This window comes from Dipodomys spectabilis, unplaced genomic scaffold, assembly GCF_019054845.1.
Source record: "Dipodomys spectabilis isolate Male_0828 unplaced genomic scaffold, ASM1905484v1 ptg000297l, whole genome shotgun sequence".
NCBI lineage: Eukaryota > Metazoa > Chordata > Mammalia > Rodentia > Heteromyidae > Dipodomys > Dipodomys spectabilis.
In genome coordinates, this window is record NW_024870974.1 from 21605393 (window position 1) to 21623594 (window position 18202).

At 41.0% G+C, this 18202-nt stretch overlaps 1 protein-coding gene across 1 annotated transcript in view; it reads left to right on the top strand.

Moving 5' to 3' along the window:
• Clgn (calmegin) overlaps positions 1–15187 on the top strand; it is a 30070-nt gene extending 14883 nt beyond the window's left edge. Inside the window, exons 6-15 of the mRNA XM_042701797.1 lie at positions 2668–2749; positions 4534–4726; positions 7580–7769; positions 8533–8646; positions 8745–8895; positions 9897–10112; positions 10905–11030; positions 11242–11401; positions 13222–13322; positions 14827–15187. Coding sequence (XP_042557731.1) covers positions 2668–2749; positions 4534–4726; positions 7580–7769; positions 8533–8646; positions 8745–8895; positions 9897–10112; positions 10905–11030; positions 11242–11401; positions 13222–13322; positions 14827–14907 — 1414 coding nt within the window. The 3' untranslated portion in view covers positions 14908–15187. The remainder of the gene's footprint in view (positions 1–2667; positions 2750–4533; positions 4727–7579; positions 7770–8532; positions 8647–8744; positions 8896–9896; positions 10113–10904; positions 11031–11241; positions 11402–13221; positions 13323–14826) is intronic.
• The last annotated feature ends 3015 nt before the right edge of the window (positions 15188–18202 follow it).

An 18202-nucleotide genomic window follows, 5' to 3' on the forward strand; every position in this document is an offset into this window, starting at 1 on the left:
TGATTGTAGCTCTCCTAGCTGCTTTCAAGGGTCCATGTTTATGTGGACTCTTCAGCCTTTTCTCCTAATCCAATGTTTGTTTTTGTCAGTCAGGTGTGTTTCTGGTAGACAGCAGATGGTCAAGTTTTTCCTTTTTATCCAATTTACAATTCTTTTTTGATTGGAGGATTGAGTCCATTGATATTGAGTACTTCATTGACATGATGTATCATAGTTCCAGCCATTAAAAAAATAGTGTTAGATTCTTTCCTGCTCTTCCTGTGCTTGTCTATTTATCCAATGTGATTTTCTTCTCCTTAACTTCAGGTTTACATTCCATCTTCCTCTTCTGTGTGCAGGATTTCTTTGAGTACCTTCTGTTGTGCTGGTTTAGTCATACTAAATTGCTTTAAGCTGGGCACCGGACACCGGTGGCTCACGCCTGTAATCCTAGCTTTTCAGGAGGCTGAGATATGAGGATCATGGTTCAAAGCCAGCCAGGATAGAAAAGTCCATGAGAATCTTATCTCCAATTAACCACCAGAAAACTGGAAGTGGCACTGTGGCTCATATGGTAGAGTGCTCACCTTGAGCTGAAGAGCTCAGGGACAGCGTCCAGGTCCAGAGTTCAAGCCCCTCACCAACAAAAAAGAAAAAGAAAAAATTGCTATAGTTTTTATGATAGAATTTTTTTATTGTTCTTTAATTTGTGTGATAGTTGCACTGGGTAGAGTATTCTAAGTTGCCAGTTTTTACTTGTAATTCTTCAATAACCTCCTGGCTTATGATGTTTCTGTTGAGAAATCATTAGTTACTCTGATGGTCTTTCCCGTTAAATGACAAGCTTTTCTCTTACAACTTTTAGTATTCTTTCCTTGTTCTCTGTTTTTGGTGTTTGAACTACAATATGATTTTGGAGAGTTCCGTTCTTGTTTTATAGGGTTTTCTAAATGCCTCCTGGTCCTGGCTTTCTCTTCAAGTTTTCTATTACTTTGTTGAGTATGTTACCTATGCCCTAAGCCATCACCTCCTCACCTCCCTCTATGCCCATCATTTGTATGTTTGCTCTTTTGCTAGAGCCCAAACTAGTAATTTCTTGCAAATCCTTTTGTATTTCTTTCATCTCTGTATTTTTGTCAGATTTTTTCCATGTCTACTACGTCTTCAACGCCTAAAAGTTAGCCTTCTATTTCCTCTTCTCTGCAGGAAGTGCTTTCCACTATGTTTTCATTTCCAGGTTTCAGGGGCGTTTGTTTGGTTTGGTTTTTAATTTTTTTTCTCACAATGTCTGTATGTTTGTTAGGATCCTTTTTTCATGTCTTGCCTTGATTTCTTCATTTGTTTCTTTCCTTTGATCTCTTTTTAAATGTTTAGGTGTATTCCTTTTGATCTCATTTAGCTGTTTGCATTTACTTGGTATTCATTTGACTTCTCTTTGACTTCATTTACTACTTTGGTTGTGTTCTCTTTGATTTTGTTGTTTATAAATATCCTGTTTCATTTTTAACATTCTTATCATAATTCCTTTGATCTCACTGTTATTCTGATCTTTTGTTGTGTAATTATTGTTGTTTAAGCCTTATATTTCTTTACTGTCTCATATTTCCTAAATTTATATATTGGGATTTATTCACTAAAATACAACTTGTAGTTTTGAGTTTGTCATCTGCAGTTAGTCTCTACATTCTCACAAGATTAGATGGTTTGATGTTCCATTTGTCATTGCTGGTATTAAATTACATCTTGCCACTAACAAATTCACCAATTCAATTCCCAACCAGATATTTACAAGTAGCAAATTACCATTGGTGACATTATCTACACAACCAATAACATTATATATGCAAGACTTAAAACTAATCATTTATTAAAATGATCATTTTTTATTATTTCTTCAATTTTCATCTTTTTGTTTTATTTCATTAAACAAAATCAACAATTCTGGGTTTTTTCCGCACTGAATTGTTTGTTATAAATTTATAAGTCATCTTAGCAAGACTATATTTCTTGCTTGTTGTCTTAACAAAACTAGAAAATAGAAAAATTTTGCTAAGAATTGTAGTGCTATAAATCCATGAGAAGACACTCAGTGGTTTTTTACTGTTAAAGAACTATAATTTCACATATATCTGAGCTTGTTAGATACCAAATACTCCCATATTCTTGACAGACAATATGAAATCTCTTTGCTAGAGGTATTTAATGAAGTATATAACTTATTGAACATAACTTAGGTGTATTGAACATAACTCAGTAGTAAGCTCAGAATATCAAAAATCATGAGCAATTTCTTTGAACCCTGTTGTAGGTTTTTTGGTTTGTGGTTTTGAATTTATAAGGAATATGGGTAATATATGCCTGCTGAGAATTTGAAATTTACTCTTGTTTTATCTAAAGTTATTTTATCCTCAACAGTTAGAAAAAATTATTACTTAAATGAATCACTAAATGAATTATATAATTGAACTACTAATCATCTTATTTATAATACTTTATATGTATGCCTTGAGATGACATAGTAAAAAAGCATTTTTGTTAATTTCCTATAGGTGTGCTTTGTACATATGAACTACTATAGAGTGATATAAAACATTTCTGTCTAAATGAGTTGTGAGTGCTACATTAGATTTTAAAGAGCAATTAGTAATTTTTATTTATCAGCAGTATGGTTCTTTTTCCTTCATGTAGATATGAAGTGAATTTTCAAGAAGGTATTGATTGTGGAGGTGCATACATTAAACTACTAGCAGACACTGACGATTTGATTCTGGTATGATCTTTTAATACTTCAGAAAACCTTAATAAAGTTAGTAAGTATTTTTAAGGAATAATTGTTACAATTGAAAACTTCACTTTCAACTTTAGGAACCTTGAATGTTTTTTTCTGTTAGTTTATGTAGTTTTTACAGTTTGTCTTTGAGTTCCATATGAAGCTGCCACATGAATGCATCCATTTTAGAAGATAAAACTTGGCCACAACTATAAACACATGCTAATGTGGTGCATATTAATGCTGTGGAAAGGTCAATTTACAGCACTTTGTAAAGTAAGAATTATGTTTGTTTAGGAAAGCAAGGTAACACAGCAAAGCAGTAGAACTTAAGTAGGCAGAAAACTAAGTTAAAAGGTAGACCAACTCAAGACCAATAATGTGCAGAAAATAGCTAATTGAAACTTTTCATGTTGAAGTAGCTTAAGAATCTATCCACTGCTGGGCGCTGGTGGCTCATGCCTGTAATCCTAGCTACTCAGGAGGCTGAGATCTGAGGATCACAGTTCAAAGCCAGCCCGGGCAGGAGAGACCGTGAGACTCCTATCTCCAATAAACCATCAGAAAACCGGAAGTGGCGCTGTAGCTCAAGTGGTAGAGCGCTCACCTTGCGCTGAAGAGCTAAGGAACAGCGCCCAGGCCCAGAGTTCAAGCCTCACGACTGACCAAAAAAAAAAAAAAAAGAATCTACCACTGGGCACCAGTGGCTCACACCTGTAATCCTACTTACTCAGGAGGCTGTGATCTGAGGATTGAGGTTGGAAGTCAGCCCATGCAGGGAAGTCTTTGAGAGTCTTATCTCCAATAAACTGCTCAGAAAAAGTCAGAAGTTGGGCTGTGGTATTGTGCTGGCCTTGAGAAAAAGAAGCCCCAGGACAGTATCTAGACTCAAAGTCCAAGCCCCAGGATGGGCAAGGAAAAAAAAAAGAACGCCTAAAGTGTGGGGAATTTCTTACCACATTCTCCCACAGTAGAGAAGGGGTATAATAGGAACTGTGCACATAGCAGGAATGAACTAAAAGGGTCATCCTTGAGATGCCTGTGCAGTTGCTGCGGATTAAAGGCTCTTTTGGTTGGCTCACTTGTAGGATATGTTGAAGCCCTTGTTTTTGGTGATTAAAGGTAAAAATGACAGAGCTGGTGGCAAAAGTTCAGTGACTGATTTGGCAAGGCTGACTTATCCAACTAATCCTCAGAGAAAGCTTGTAAATTAGGCACTGCTGTCTCTACCCTTCAAAGGTAATAACATGGAGACTCAGAGAAGGTAAAGAAGCATGCACTCCGGGCCTCACACAGCAAGTTTATGCAGCAGCCTAACACAGAGACCCAGTATCTATATCCCAGACTTCTTCACCAGCATGTCAGGCTGGATACATTTGGGGTGGATCTTCCATTTTCTGCTTAGATTGGTCATTTTTTAATGCCTTCCTGTACAACAGTAGAGGATAATCCTTTTTGTTTTAAGGTTATAAATATACTATCTTCTAATGATTGAGTCTCCATGAAATACTAACGCAGATTTACATCAAGTAATTAAAGCTACTTCATGATGTTGTTTAACATCATATTCTCAGGAAGTGGTTGGTATATCTTCAAAAATAACGATTTTCAAGCAAAATTTGTCACATACCCATATCCTTTTGTCATTTGTCATTTACTCATATCCCATGTTGTTTGTGTTGTTAGCGTATGGTACAATAGTAAGCTTTACCCAGGGGACAGAATAAAGAAATCATTAAGTTCTCTAATTCTAGACTAATTCCAACATTCATCTCTTTTTGAAGGAAAATTTTTATGATAAAACATCCTATACCATTATGTTTGGACCAGATAAATGTGGAGAAGATTATAAACTTCATTTTATCTTCAGACATAAACACCCCAAAACTGGAGTTTTTGAAGAAAAACATGCCAAACCTCCAGATGTAGATCTTAAAGAGTTCTTTACAGACAGGAAGACTCATCTGTATACCCTTGGTATATCCTTTTAATTCACTGGTGATGTGAAAACGTGCTGACTACAGATATACTCGTGGCAAGTGCTGTGGGGACAGAAGCCTGCACTCGTGCCAGGCTTGTCTTGTGGGTAAACGGCTGCACGCAGGGCAGCACCACAGAGGGTGCCGTGCTGGGTGAGGCAGGTCAGAGGTCAAAGGCAATGTGGTGTCCAGCTTGCAGACTGTGGGGAGACTAGTGAAGACTATGCTGCGCTTGTCCCTGAGCAGAGATGGAATGGAGGAGGAGGAGGGGACAGGACACGTTAGCCCCGTGACACTGATGCCAGAAAGGCAGGGAACCCGAAAGTGAAGCGGCTCAGGAGAGGAGGGTCCTCAGTGCCAGGAAAAGAAGGTCGAGCTCCACTATCTGCAGGAGTGATGGCTGTGAGGCCTGCCTTGTGGTGCTGGTGCCACTTGACTGACACTGAAGAGAATCATTGAGCCAACCGCATGTGAACATGCGTAGCTTGACTTAAGTAAGTGGGCGTCTAACATAGCTGTCGAGGAGAGAAGAGTACCACATGAGGAGTGTTTCTCAGTTCCTAAGTATGTACGTGCAGCGAATTACTTAAAACCATAGCGTTTCAGAACTTGAGCAGGACAGGAGCAATGGCTCTACACAGTTTCCTTTCTCAAGTTTCAACTCCATCACAGACTAGATATTTGAGTTTTCTTTCAGATTCTGCGATGGCAGAAATCTTGTGGTATTATTATTTTATGTCAAGTCAGTGTCCAGTTTGATGATAATCTGGTAGTATACTAGCCATAAGAATTTTATTCCTTTGAAACCAAAATTCCACTTTCAGCAATTTATCCAAAGAAAACTCAGAAAAAAGAAGACAACTATGGATGAAGATAAACTGACTTGAGGCAATCTCAGTGTTATATAGGGGGAGTTTCTGTACAAGGCAGAAATGATAAATGTGAATATGTTTAGCAACAGGAAACAGGCTTAGACCAGTGAGTAACCTTTACCTGAATGTGCAGAATCTCAAATGCATGTCCTGTTTGGATTTTGGAGTGTTTCACATTTCCAGATTAAAGGTGTTCAACCAATGAAGTCCATGAAAATATTCTAAAAGCCCAAAACCAAGCACAGTGAAACGTGCAACACGTCTGGCCTCAGCATTTAGCCTAAGAGATCTTCAACTTGCTGTGTTCCAGTGGGGAAGAACAATTGTATTCATTTTTGCCTCTGGGCAAAAATATGCAAGCAGTTAGGAAGGGACTAGAAAGCAAGAAAATAGTGTTCATGATCATTCGATATGCCCCACCATATGGGAGGCATGAAGTAGCACTAGAGCGAGAAGGACTAGTAGGCTGGAATTGAATTGCAAGTCTGACTCTTAAACATTTTCTTCTTTTAATACACTCCAAAACATTGATCTTTGTGTTTGAGTCATTGAATGCCATTTTTAAATCTGTGGTGCTGTTTTAAAAGACACTATCCTGTAGGGTTCTTGGGGGAATTGCTTTTGAGACAGAGTACCAGTGTGTGGCCCGGGTGGGTCTCCAGCTCGCCCTCTGGCTACGGCTGGAATTTGCCCAAGAGTCCGTTTTTAACATGTGCATATCTGCAATGTGCTTTTTTGGTTTTAACTGTAATTTGAACAAAAAATTTCAGTTGCAACTTCTGTTTGAGACTTGCTTCAGAAATTGCTTTTTTTGAATTGGAAGACCCAGTTTTTTGTTGTTTTGTTTGTATCTTATGCTTAGCTATACTTCAATCTTGCTTTGGTTGCTGCCAAGTAGCTTTTATAATCTTAGCTAAAAAGATGAGGAAATGGTGGAGGAAGAAAAAGTGGGTGTGGGTCTGTGTTGTGTTTGTGTAGAAATTAAAGAGTTGGGTAGCAGAGTTTGGTCTTACGTGACTGAAAACCTCTGTAGATTGGAACTCCATTAGAACTGGTTCTTCTGAAAGTACGCAGCTGCATCTCTGGTTGTCTGGACCCTCTGGATGTCTGCTGGCTGCATCCACGTCTTCTGTTTTCCTTGTTCTTTTTGGCTTTCTATGTAATCCAGTCTGGGGGCCTACATGTGTGTTCTAGGCTGGCCTTGAACTTGAGGTCTTCCTACCTCATCTTCCCAAGTGCTGCGATTACAAATGTGCATGTAACATGTGCATGTGAATGTTACACAGTTATTCCTACCATCATTCTTGCCAAAGACCTAAATTTTATCCACAAGAGGGAAAAGTTCTTTCATCATTACTTATGAAAATTTTGGCTTGAGGAATTTTGGAATTTCCTTGGAAACAAGCATGCTAGCAGGTGTGAAGCTGACTGTGTCAAATGATCCAGAAGACATATCATGTTAGAGTATGTGAGTGATAACAGTGTGGCCATTCCATTCCAGTGCAGGAAGTGGCTTTCTAGAGGAAATGCCCTTGTTTGGAGGAAAGGTTCACGAACATGTTCAGGGGTGATGTGTAAAAGGTCAAGTGCTTGCCCTCAAGTGGCGGCGGCGGGCGGGAGTGGGGGGTGGGAAGTGAGCTCTTCCTGTTGTACTTGAAATTTTTTAAGTTTGAGATTGGGTAAAAACCTTTTTCAAAGACAGTTGTTAGGTTCCTTCTGTAACTATAAAGGAACAAAACAGTGATCCTGAGTATCAAACCGAGTTAACATTAGGTTAGAAAAAATACAGTTTAAAAACCTTTTTCTTCATTTTAGAAAGTATTATTTCTAGTTATTTCAGCACACTTTGATGCAGTGCATTGGTGGGTCTAGTTTTATTTGGGATAGAGATATTTAAATGTAAGTCATTTTATTCATTAGAATATTCTCTTTAAAATGTCTTACCATAATGACTATAAAACATTTAAATTGTTCTTTAGTGTTGAGCCCAGACGACACATTTGAAATATTAATTGACCAAAAGGTAGTAAACAAAGGAAGCCTACTAGAAGATGTGGTTCCTCCAGTTAACCCTCCCAGAGAGATCGATGACCCCAACGACAAAAAGCCCAGCGAGTGGGACGACAGGGCGAAAATCCCCGATCCCTCGGCGGTCAAGCCTGACGACTGGTGAGCAGAGCTCAGAGGCTCCGTGGCAGGGCGTGACGGGGCGCGGTTAGCAGGACGTGGAACACGTCAGTGACATTTCCACCCAGTGAGGCCTCCTCTTCACAGCCAAGCCACTCACTTTTCACTGTTATGTGAAATGCTTTCCTAAAACGGATTTTGCACTTCCCTTCCTTTTTGCTGCTGCTGCTGCTGCTGCTGCTGCTAGTGTGGAGCTTGAACTCCAAGCCTGGGCTCTGTCCTTGAGCTCCTTTTGCTCAAGACTAGTGCTCAACCACTTTGAGCCACAGCACCACCACTTCCAGTTTTCTACTGGTTAATTAGAAGTAAGAGTCTCATGCACTTTCCTGCTGGCTTTGAACTTTGATTCTCAGATCTCAGCCTCCTGAGCCACCAGCACCTGGCTCCTTTTGCTTTTTTTTTTTAAGTGGTTTTTTGTTGTTGTTTTAATGTTGTTGAATTTTTCTGTTGCTTATATTTTATAATTTCAGTGCTGTGGAGAAAATTCACATATCTAAAATACTAATATACTTAAATGTTTAGTTTGCTCTTTATTGTATATGTATGAATATTATATGTGGCTGTTATTTTTTTCCTCAATGTAGTAAGAAGCAATCTAGAATTCACTCAGATCAGTGTGCTTAACCAGAGCCTTGTCCCTTATCTCATGTCTTGTCCTGTCCTTCCTTCCTTCTGCCTTCTGAACTTCATCATGCACATTCTACCAGGTTGTGGGATGACTATTAATGAACATAATATTTTACAGGGATGAAAATGAACCCGTGCAGATAGAAGACTTAAGTGCTGTTAAGCCCGAAGGCTGGCTTGATGATGAACCAAAATTCATCCCGAATCCGAATGCTGTGAAGCCAGATGACTGGTGCGCTGCCTCCCCGGGCTCGTGGCTCTGGTGTTTCTCCCCACTTCTTCCCACTAGCCTGGATGGTGACGCCTGCTTTGTTGTTGTCCTTTGCTCAGGAATGAAGACCTGGACGGGGAGTGGGAGGCGCCTCGGATGCCAAACCCAGCCTGTCACATCGGATGCGGTGAGTGGAAGCCGCCCATGATTGACAACCCGAAGTACAAGGGTGTGTGGAGGCCGCCGATGGTCAGCAACCCCGACTACCAGGTACCCCGCCTGCCTGTGGTTATCTGCTCCTAGACACCCAGCGATCCCTCACACTGTGTTAGAAGTCTGACACGCAACTTCATCAAGTTGAAGGAAATTGACCTCAAGTAATCTATGTTTACACAGTAAAGCATTCTTCATATAATTTTGTAGGCTAATTAAGAACACAAGATAGATTACTCTGTATTATATTCTTCCCCAGTACTCAAGCAAGCTCACCCTTAGAATAAAGTTCTCATTTAGAAGTAAAAAAATGACTGCTAACCGAGAAGAGTCTCAGTGCTTGGTCATCAGTAGTGCCCATAGGTTTTTTTTGTGTGTGTGCGCTGTTGCAATTCAGAATTTTAAAAATATTAGCCAGACATCTTTTGATTCCATCCGGGTTTTTCCATATTAAAACTGTTGATACTGTTCATTGGACCTGTAGTTTCATCTTCCTGATTATCCAATGGCATTTTCTGACATCACATGTGCATCTGCATCTCCCAGTTCTTGCTGTCTCCGGAGTATTCATCTCTTGGGTCCCATATTCATGTCATGACTTTAAATGCCACAGGGCAGAAGCCAGGTCTGTCTGGACCACCACTGGGCCCAGGACCTGGCACAGTAGAAGTGTCTGATGGCAGCGTGAGCTTGCTGAAGAGATCTGACTTGACTGGCAGTGCAGTGGCTTTGGAGCTGATGAAGCTCTGTGTGTTGAGCAGGGATTCTGAGGTGCACCGGACTTCAAGCCAAGTCTGTCTGGACACAGGTGGATGTCTGCCTGCGGAGCTTTCCGACTTGGGCAACTTGAACAGCATCTAGCGTTGAACAACTTCATTAAATCTTAAAAAAAAAAAAGTCTAACATAGTGTGACTTGTGCAACTCAAATGTTTATATATGCTGGATTTTACTTTGTTTTTTCCCTTTGCAGAATTTAAAGTCATTCATCAGCAGCTGTTTCTCAAGAAGCATTTATAATTGTTTTATTATAAATGTCTCCAATTATTGTTTCTTTCAGGGAATCTGGAGTCCTCAAAAAGTTCCCAATCCCGATTATTTTGAAGACGATCATCCATTTCTTCTGACTTCTTTTCGTGCTCTTGGCCTAGAGCTTTGGTCGATGACCCCTGACATCTACTTTGATAATTTTATCATCTGTTCAGAAAAGGAAACAGCAGATCACTGGGCCACAGAGGGCTGGGGAGTAAAACTAATAGTAGCAAATGCTAATGAGGTATGGGCATGATAACTGTGTAGGGTAGTAACAGGCCAGCCACACTCCTGGCTATGTTACACAAATGACCCCTTTAATGGCAACTAGAATACAGTAATGTCTACACCACGTTAACAACTTTTCACAGAAATGCGAATAAGTTTTTAAATCTAACTTGATTAAATACTATTTCATTTTAGCCCCAAATCTTACAGACTGTACAGAAAAGGTTAAGCTAAGTATTTCAACATAATGCATCTTGGAGATGTCTTTAACAACCAATTACCCATGAAGAAATTTGGTTCTTCAGGCACTCTACTAGCCATCAAAAGAACAGGTCAAAGGACACTTTTTGATGGCCAATGGCCCTGGCTTTTATTTCAGTAATATAGACAGTTTTCTTTTTGAAGGTTATAGTGAAATTTCTTTATATGAAAAAAGGACACAGTAATTCTGAGTCCTGTTTTTAGTGATAAGTTTTTTCAAAGTATAGAATTAGAGTTGTGTACTTCTAAATGAACTAGATAATATACTCATGTAAATAGATCTACCCTGAGATTTAAGTAAGGAATGAAGTCACTCGTCTTGTGGTAAAAGTTTCCGTCTATGTTGTATCGCAGTTCCTACTTCAAATCTCACTAAGTTATATGCTTATTGTAATATGTAACCTAACGAAGTGTGAAAATGAAGGATTTGTTTTTGACTGACAGGTTTTCCAGTTCCTAACAAAAATGGCTAGCTAGAATGCATGTTTTGGTGGTTGGCTTTCCCAATGCAGGTTTGTAACACCTTTGCTGGCTTCTCCCCCTCTAGCCTGGCGTGTTTACACAGCTGATGGTGGCCGCTAAAGAGCGCCCGTGGCTTTGGCTCATTTACTTCGTAACAGCAGGGCTGCCAATCGCACTGATTACTTTGTTCTGCTGGCCAAGGAAAGTAAAGGTAAAGAACACAAATGCCCCTCAACTTTTCCTTTTGTTTCCAGTTTGCCTGTGTTTAGGCATTCTATGCATTGAGCAACTCACTCTTAAATGCAATGAGCTAAATTTCCTAAATCTTAATAATGATTTACTGTGTATGCCATTTATTGCAAAAAAGGTTTTTAAGTGGTGCTTTGCTTTGAGTAAAAATAGCCTATGTTTAACTACAACAGAAAAAATACGAAGTTGCAGCGTCTATGAAAACGGATCTCTGTAAGCCACAGACAAAGGGAGCTCTTGAGCAGGAAGTACAAGAAGAGAAGGCCGCCCCAGAGCAACCCGCAGACTTGGAGGAGGAAAAAAAGCAAAGTGATGGTGAAGTTCCTGAAAAAGGTCAGTCTGTGATGGCGACTTACCTTCGGGGTTCCGACCCCACTCATAAAAGTGGGGTATTGTCCTGAAATAACCAGCCGGTGTGCTTGCCGGTCTGCAGCTTGTACAGCTGAGCCCCAGGGACAGGGCGCTCATTCGGGAGGAGGTTGTAGCCCTGCTCCCACGCCTCATCGTTGGCCAGCAGTTACAGACCCCACAGGCCACGGCCTCGTGAGGGGACTTTGCATGCCTTTGAGAACGTAAAGGAGGTACAAAAGTAGATAGTGTGTACATGAAAAGCAGGTAGATGGCAGATGATCACAGCAATGAAATCAACATCAGATCTTCTTCAAATGGTTGCTGTGGATCTGGTAGTCTTTTCTGTAGAATAGTTTCCCGAAAATGCTGCTGGAATATATATGAATATATACATATACATATATATTATATGTATTCATACATATATGTATATATACATTCCTTCTCCCTTACACTGAACTACTTGACAATGTTAGAATTGAGTTGTCAAGACCTCCTTTTACACATCTAGGTAGAAATAAAACCAGCCAATATCAGCGTGACTTAAAAACCATCTTTCTCTTCTTAATCCGGTACCTGGGCTTGAAACTCAAGACCTCACTCATTTGGCTTTCTTGCTCATGAGTTGGTATTATACCACTTGACCCATACCTCCAGCTTAGTTTTTTACTTGTTAACAAAAGGTAGAGTCTCACAGATTTGGCTGGCCTCAAACTCAATCCTCCAGACATCAGCCTTCTGAGAAACTAGGATTATAGGCATAAATCACTGGAATCCAGCAAAAAAATACTATCTAAAAAGAAAACTACATGTTTACATACATGTACCTGCACATACACATGTACATATGTAAGTTTTTTTAGTTTGTTCCCAGCACCTTTTCTTTGTAACCTGTAATGCTTATTAGTATGTTGTTTCCATGAACTTAGGAGGGATTATGAGGTGCTCTCTAGGAAATACTGGAGTATGGCGAGAGACTTGTTCTAGAAGGTCTGTGTCCACCATATCCTGCATGTGTGTATGTGGAATACATGAGCATGTTCCTCCCCCCACTACTTCCCCCTCCTCCCTCCCCCGCGTTCCACAGCTCCTGGGCAGGCGTCCTGTGCTCTGTGGTGAGGTGACTGAGCTGAAGTGCAGAGTGGAAACCAAATAAGTCAGTGAGCAGAGGACACCAGACAGCGTGCACGCAGTACACGGGTAGAAAACACCAGACAGCATGCACATGGTACATGCATAGAAAACACCAGACAGCACGCACCCGGTACACACATAGAAAACACCAGACAGCATGCACATGGTACATGCATAGAAAACACCAGACAGCACGCACCCGGTACACACATAGAAAACACCAGACAGTGTGCATGCGGAACACGGGTAGAAAACACCAGACAGCGTGCACGCGGAACACGGGTAGAAAACACCAGACAGCGTGCACGCGGAACACGGGTAGAAAACGCCAGACAGTGTGCACACAGTGCGAGCATGTGAACACAGGCTGTTGGCATGGTAAAAATGAACCATCACTGACCATGAAGGGAGAGTTACTATTAATTATATTACAGTTACTAAGCACAGGAAAGACAACCATTTCTTGGGTTTTCATATACAATTCTAGAAAGCTGTTCCTTGCCACACAAAGGATCTTTGTTACTTATCTTGAAATTTATTTTTTTTAACTTTGAAAGGAAGAAACTGGTTTTAAATTTTGGAATTCAAATACATTTTATCGTATCTATTTTTCAATAGCAAAACTCTAATTCACTAAGTCTTTGCCTTTAATAAAATGTACATTCTAGAGGAGGAAGGTGAACCTGAGGAAAGGAGTCAGGAAGAAATTGAAATCATAGAAGGGCAAGAAGAAGGGAATAAGTCCAATAAGTCTGGATCAGAGGATGAGGTAAGCACCCTTCTATCAGAAAAGAAACTCAGTTCTAGATTTAGTTCACACACACACACACACACACACACACACACACACACACACACGCACGCTGTCTCAACCAAAACAGCGTCCAGTTTGAGAAGAAATTTTTGCTATATTTCTTCCAAATTTCATGAGCTTTCGTATTGTTTTGAAACATAAGAGCAGGAGAGAGAAACACAATGCATTGTGTTGTGTTAACACCTACGATTTATGAAACGCAAAGGGTAACGCCAAGTCAGTACAGAACTATGACTCTGTGATTAGCACATTTCATGGAAGAACAGAGCCGGACACCGGCGGCTTACACCTGTAATCCTAACTACTTGGGAGGCTAAGATCTGATTGTTGCTGTTCGAAGCCAGCCAGGCAGAAAAGTCCATAAGAGTTGCATCTACAACAAACCAACAAAAAGCCAAAAGTAGAGGTGTGGCATCCATGGTAAAGCACCAGCCTTGAGTGAAAAAGCCAGGCAAGGCCCTGAGTTCAGTACACAGACCATTTGGGTATCTGAAACAGAATCCTTATGGATACAAGATAATTCTGTGGCTTTTGTAAATACATGTCTTGAAACATTTTTGAAATATACCATCCGCCGAGTAGATGAGCAACACCTGCCAGTGTGCTTTCAAATCTTTCAATGAACGCACTCCTTTTTGATCTGACAGAAGATGGAAGTGTCCACAGGGCCTTTTCATCTCCAGTCAGGCAGGGTATGGCTGAGCACAGCCTTCTCGCACGCACAGAAGCCAGGAGCCGGTGTGGTCTGCGTCTCCAGCCCTGCAGAATGGCTGTGGCCCAGTAGGGCCAGTGCTGCCCTGCTGGTGTGTTAAGTGTACTCGGTGCTGTTGGCTTGTGTTCTGAACTTGCTCAGTACATATCCCTGGTGACTAGTCTCAACTAACTTAAGAGTTTTGAGAGACTTTGGGACCTACTGTCCAGTAGAAATGTCCAAGTACAGAGGAGTAGGGTAAGAAAATTTCATCCGGAGCAGACATCTGGCATTGCTTCAGACATGCTCCCATGCATCCCGGCTTACCTGCACATCTCAAAACACTTCATGTAACTTACTTCCACCTTCTAGCCTCTCCTGAGCTGAAAATAACTCATAAAATTATAAAATACTCTGCTCCAGATGTCTGTGTGCTGTACAATCACATTCTGAGAAAAGGAAAAGGAAAACCTAGAAAGCAGTAAATTGGGTATTTTCATTTCTTTTCCTCTCTTCTAATTTGTCTGGCAGAATTGTGTACAAAAATTTCTGAAAAATGCTCTGGACAAAGCAAGTCAGCAGTTCATTCCTTAGATAAATACTGCACTGACCACCCGCCGCTGCTTAGCACATCCTCACTAACTGACGTGACACTAAGTGCCACCTTTAGAGACGTGGTGTACACGGTGCTTGCAGACACTTCATCAGGCCCACACAGCACCAAGGATGTTGTTTACTGTTAAATGTTTCCAAAATTGCTTTCTGCAGATGAAAGAAGCGGACGAGAGCACGGGCTCTGGGGACGGACCGGTGAAGTCGCTGCGCAAGCGGAGGGTGCGCAAGGACTGAGCGCTGCTCTTGAGCTCGAGTCATCCCGGGAGAGGTCCGGACTCTAGAGGGAGTGTGCCACACCCTGTCCACCTGCCCCAGCTTCCAACAGACCTGCAACCCTGTTCTTGGAGATTTATTTTAGTCTTTCTTATGAGGGGGGAAAACAGTCTTTGTATTTAGAATAAAAGAGTGGCAAGTTACACATCAGATTTGAGATGGATGTCATTACAAATTAGTTTTAATAGTTGAAGGTACTTTGGGTTTCTTTTACAGAACAAAGTACTGTGAAGCAACCACACTGATTTGGAAAAAATCAGTTGCTGGCTTCAGTTACTGGGCTTTCTACTTCTATGTCAATCCAGTGAGATAGGTGGTGATTTTATAATAAAATGTGTGTGCTGCTGTACAGAGCAAGTGCAGTAAAGCCTCTGCATGGTGTTTGCACCCATCAGCTACTTGAGTATCTGAGACCCACATCCACCTAGTGGGCAGTTTTATATTCAGTTCACAAAAATGACTGATTCACTTTCAGAGGTGTTCTGTTGGGCAGCTGTAAAAGCAAATGTGGAAGAATCACTGGGCAATATTGCAGCATATCTGACATTTGAATACATTGATAGTTTCTCAAGACCAAATGATGTGTGATTTTCTTCAAGTTTCGTATAGTTTTTACCAGAGTGGTTATCCCATTCCCAGAACTGCTTGTGCTTACACTGCTCTGGAAGACAAATCTCAAATAGTGTTTTTTTCCTAAAGAATGCCTTCTTTGCATACGGGTTATTGAAGTGGCTTAAAGGATCACTGTGAGATTCTAATGGCTAACACCAATACCGTGCACTTTACATTTCTCATGACTTTTCCTTACAAGCAGATCTCCAGTCTGTGGCCACCCCCAGCCACCTCAGGTGAGGGGGAAGGAGCAGATGCTGCTTGTTCCTCGTTATAGCGGCTATCAAGAGTCCCTGAACCAACTTACAGTGGAGCTGTTTTCCCACTTTAAATCCGTTCAAGAACTTTGCATGCTTACTACTGAGAGATGATTTAACTCTAAGCCCACAGAACTGCTTTAATACAGTCTATACAATGTTGACTTCCCTCCCAGACCCCAGCCTTGGCCACGCCCCCTGCAGGCTCCCTCCCAGGGACATTCACTGGCCTACAGGCAGCACAAGCTCTGACCTCTGACAGCAGCAGTAACCCTGCTGCTGCATGTCACAGCGAATCCAGACTCCACTGCTCACGCAACTTCCACACATTTTAATAACACAGAGAACCAGGACTTGTACTGACTTAATACTAACAGCACATATTGCCAGCACTACCTCTAGGCTCTTGCTTTGAACTAGACACTGAATACCTCCCTGAGACTTTCTCTACTCAGCACTGACTTCAGGAGGAACATCCTTAGCTTTATGAAAACCTTGCCTGACAAGTGCATTCTGTGTACACATTTTCCTAAGGATTAATAAAAGCTATTTTCACTGTCTTAGTTTGCCTTGAACATTTGGTTCAACTCTAGAAGCAGACACCGCTAATTCCTGCGCTTCCCCTCCGGCTGGTGGGGCTGGGCCGGCTCCCCAAGAGGCGGCATCCTTTCTTGCCCTCATCTGAATTCATTGTTTAAAGGGCCTTCAATCAACATTGGAATTTTTTTCCTTTTCTCTACAAAAGAGAAAATTACATGCATTTTAAGCTACACTTTCAGAAGTGTCTTAACTTCAGCAGTCTAAACTACCCTTCCCCTGGAAATGTTTTCCACTAGCCATCATGGCTGTGGGGCAGTAACGCCTTGGCCAGCCCTGCTGAGGGTCCCTTCTTCCCCTCACCTGACCTCCTCGCAGAGCAGACACAGGAGAAGGGCTCACCTGCAGATCAGCCACTACCAATGAATTCAGAGCGGCTGAAAACTCATGGACCGCCATAGTGAAAACATGAATCTATTACATTCTAGAATCTATGGGGTTGGGTTTTTTTTTTTTTGCTTTTTCATTTTAGCTATCGGTAAGATTTGAGATGTAGTATCAGTAAAGAAAACCTAATCAATCTGTTATATATTTAGAACATAATGGCATAGCTCAATTTCAATTTCTTCCCAACGTATATATAGTTCCCCTGCTATTCCATCTTCAGGCAGGTATGAAACATTGAGGAAGTGAAATGAGCCAACTCTAGCACACTAACAGGAGGCAGACATATTTGGGAACATTTGAAATGTTGGTTCTTCGTGCATTTGCATCGAAGAGTAGTTCGAGGGAAAATGGACTTTTAATACTGAACATAATATCACATGTTTTGTGTTAAGTGAATACAATATATAAACTACAAATATAAAATGTAAAAGATAGGATGAACATTTCCCTGATTCCAGGGAAATCATTTTCTGCAGCTCAGAGTCAGTAAGTCTTTCTTCCAATTCTTGCAGTCTCCCACATAATGACTTCTGTTCTTGCATGATTTACAAGTCATGATAACTACTCCTGTAGTTATTATCTGACGATCACCACTAGTGACTGGCAAAAAAAAAAAAAAAACACAAAAACTTTACGTCTTTTACGCTTCAAAGAATTAAGACCAATTTTTCATTTAGATTTTGAGTCATCTCTCCTTTTTCTCAGTTCTGGTGTTGAAAGTGAGATCTGTGTCAATGAAGTTGGGCTATGGTGAAGACTTGCATGGATGTCAACTGCTATCTTAAAGCAAGAGAACTCTCAAGAGTTTTGTCCTTTTTGCCAGTACTGGGTTTGAACTCACACGCCTCCCGTGAGTTATATTTTCAGATAGGGTTTCTTGCTCTGGCCTGGACGGGCCCTTGGACCACAGCCCTACCTATACTTCCCAAGTAGCTGGAATTACAAGTGCATGCCGCATGCAGAGTACCACTCATGAGATCTGCCTCCGAACTCAACTCCCACAGCTCATGTGTTAGGATTCCCGCTGGAAGGACACCTCTGCCAACAAGTAACCTTCACCATATACCAGTAGATAGGCCTTATTAAACATGGACACTTCTCACTGTTTTTGTGATCTGTGTCAAGTGTCAAAACTGAGGAAAGAAATCAGGCATGATTCCTAGTGCACCCAAAACACTCAAGAATTGTGTACTCCACAAATGCATAGTGACATAAACTGCAGATAGTCACTGATTCCTAAGGGTTCTAGCTAAAACTTGACCAAAGACGAGGCCTACATGAAAAAAAAAAAAAAAGCTCAGAGCCACCAAAAGAGAAGCTAGACATACTATTTGCCACCTATATTTCCAACACAGACATTGATATCCTGAAGTACTGCCATATCAAAAACTAAAAACGTGCCG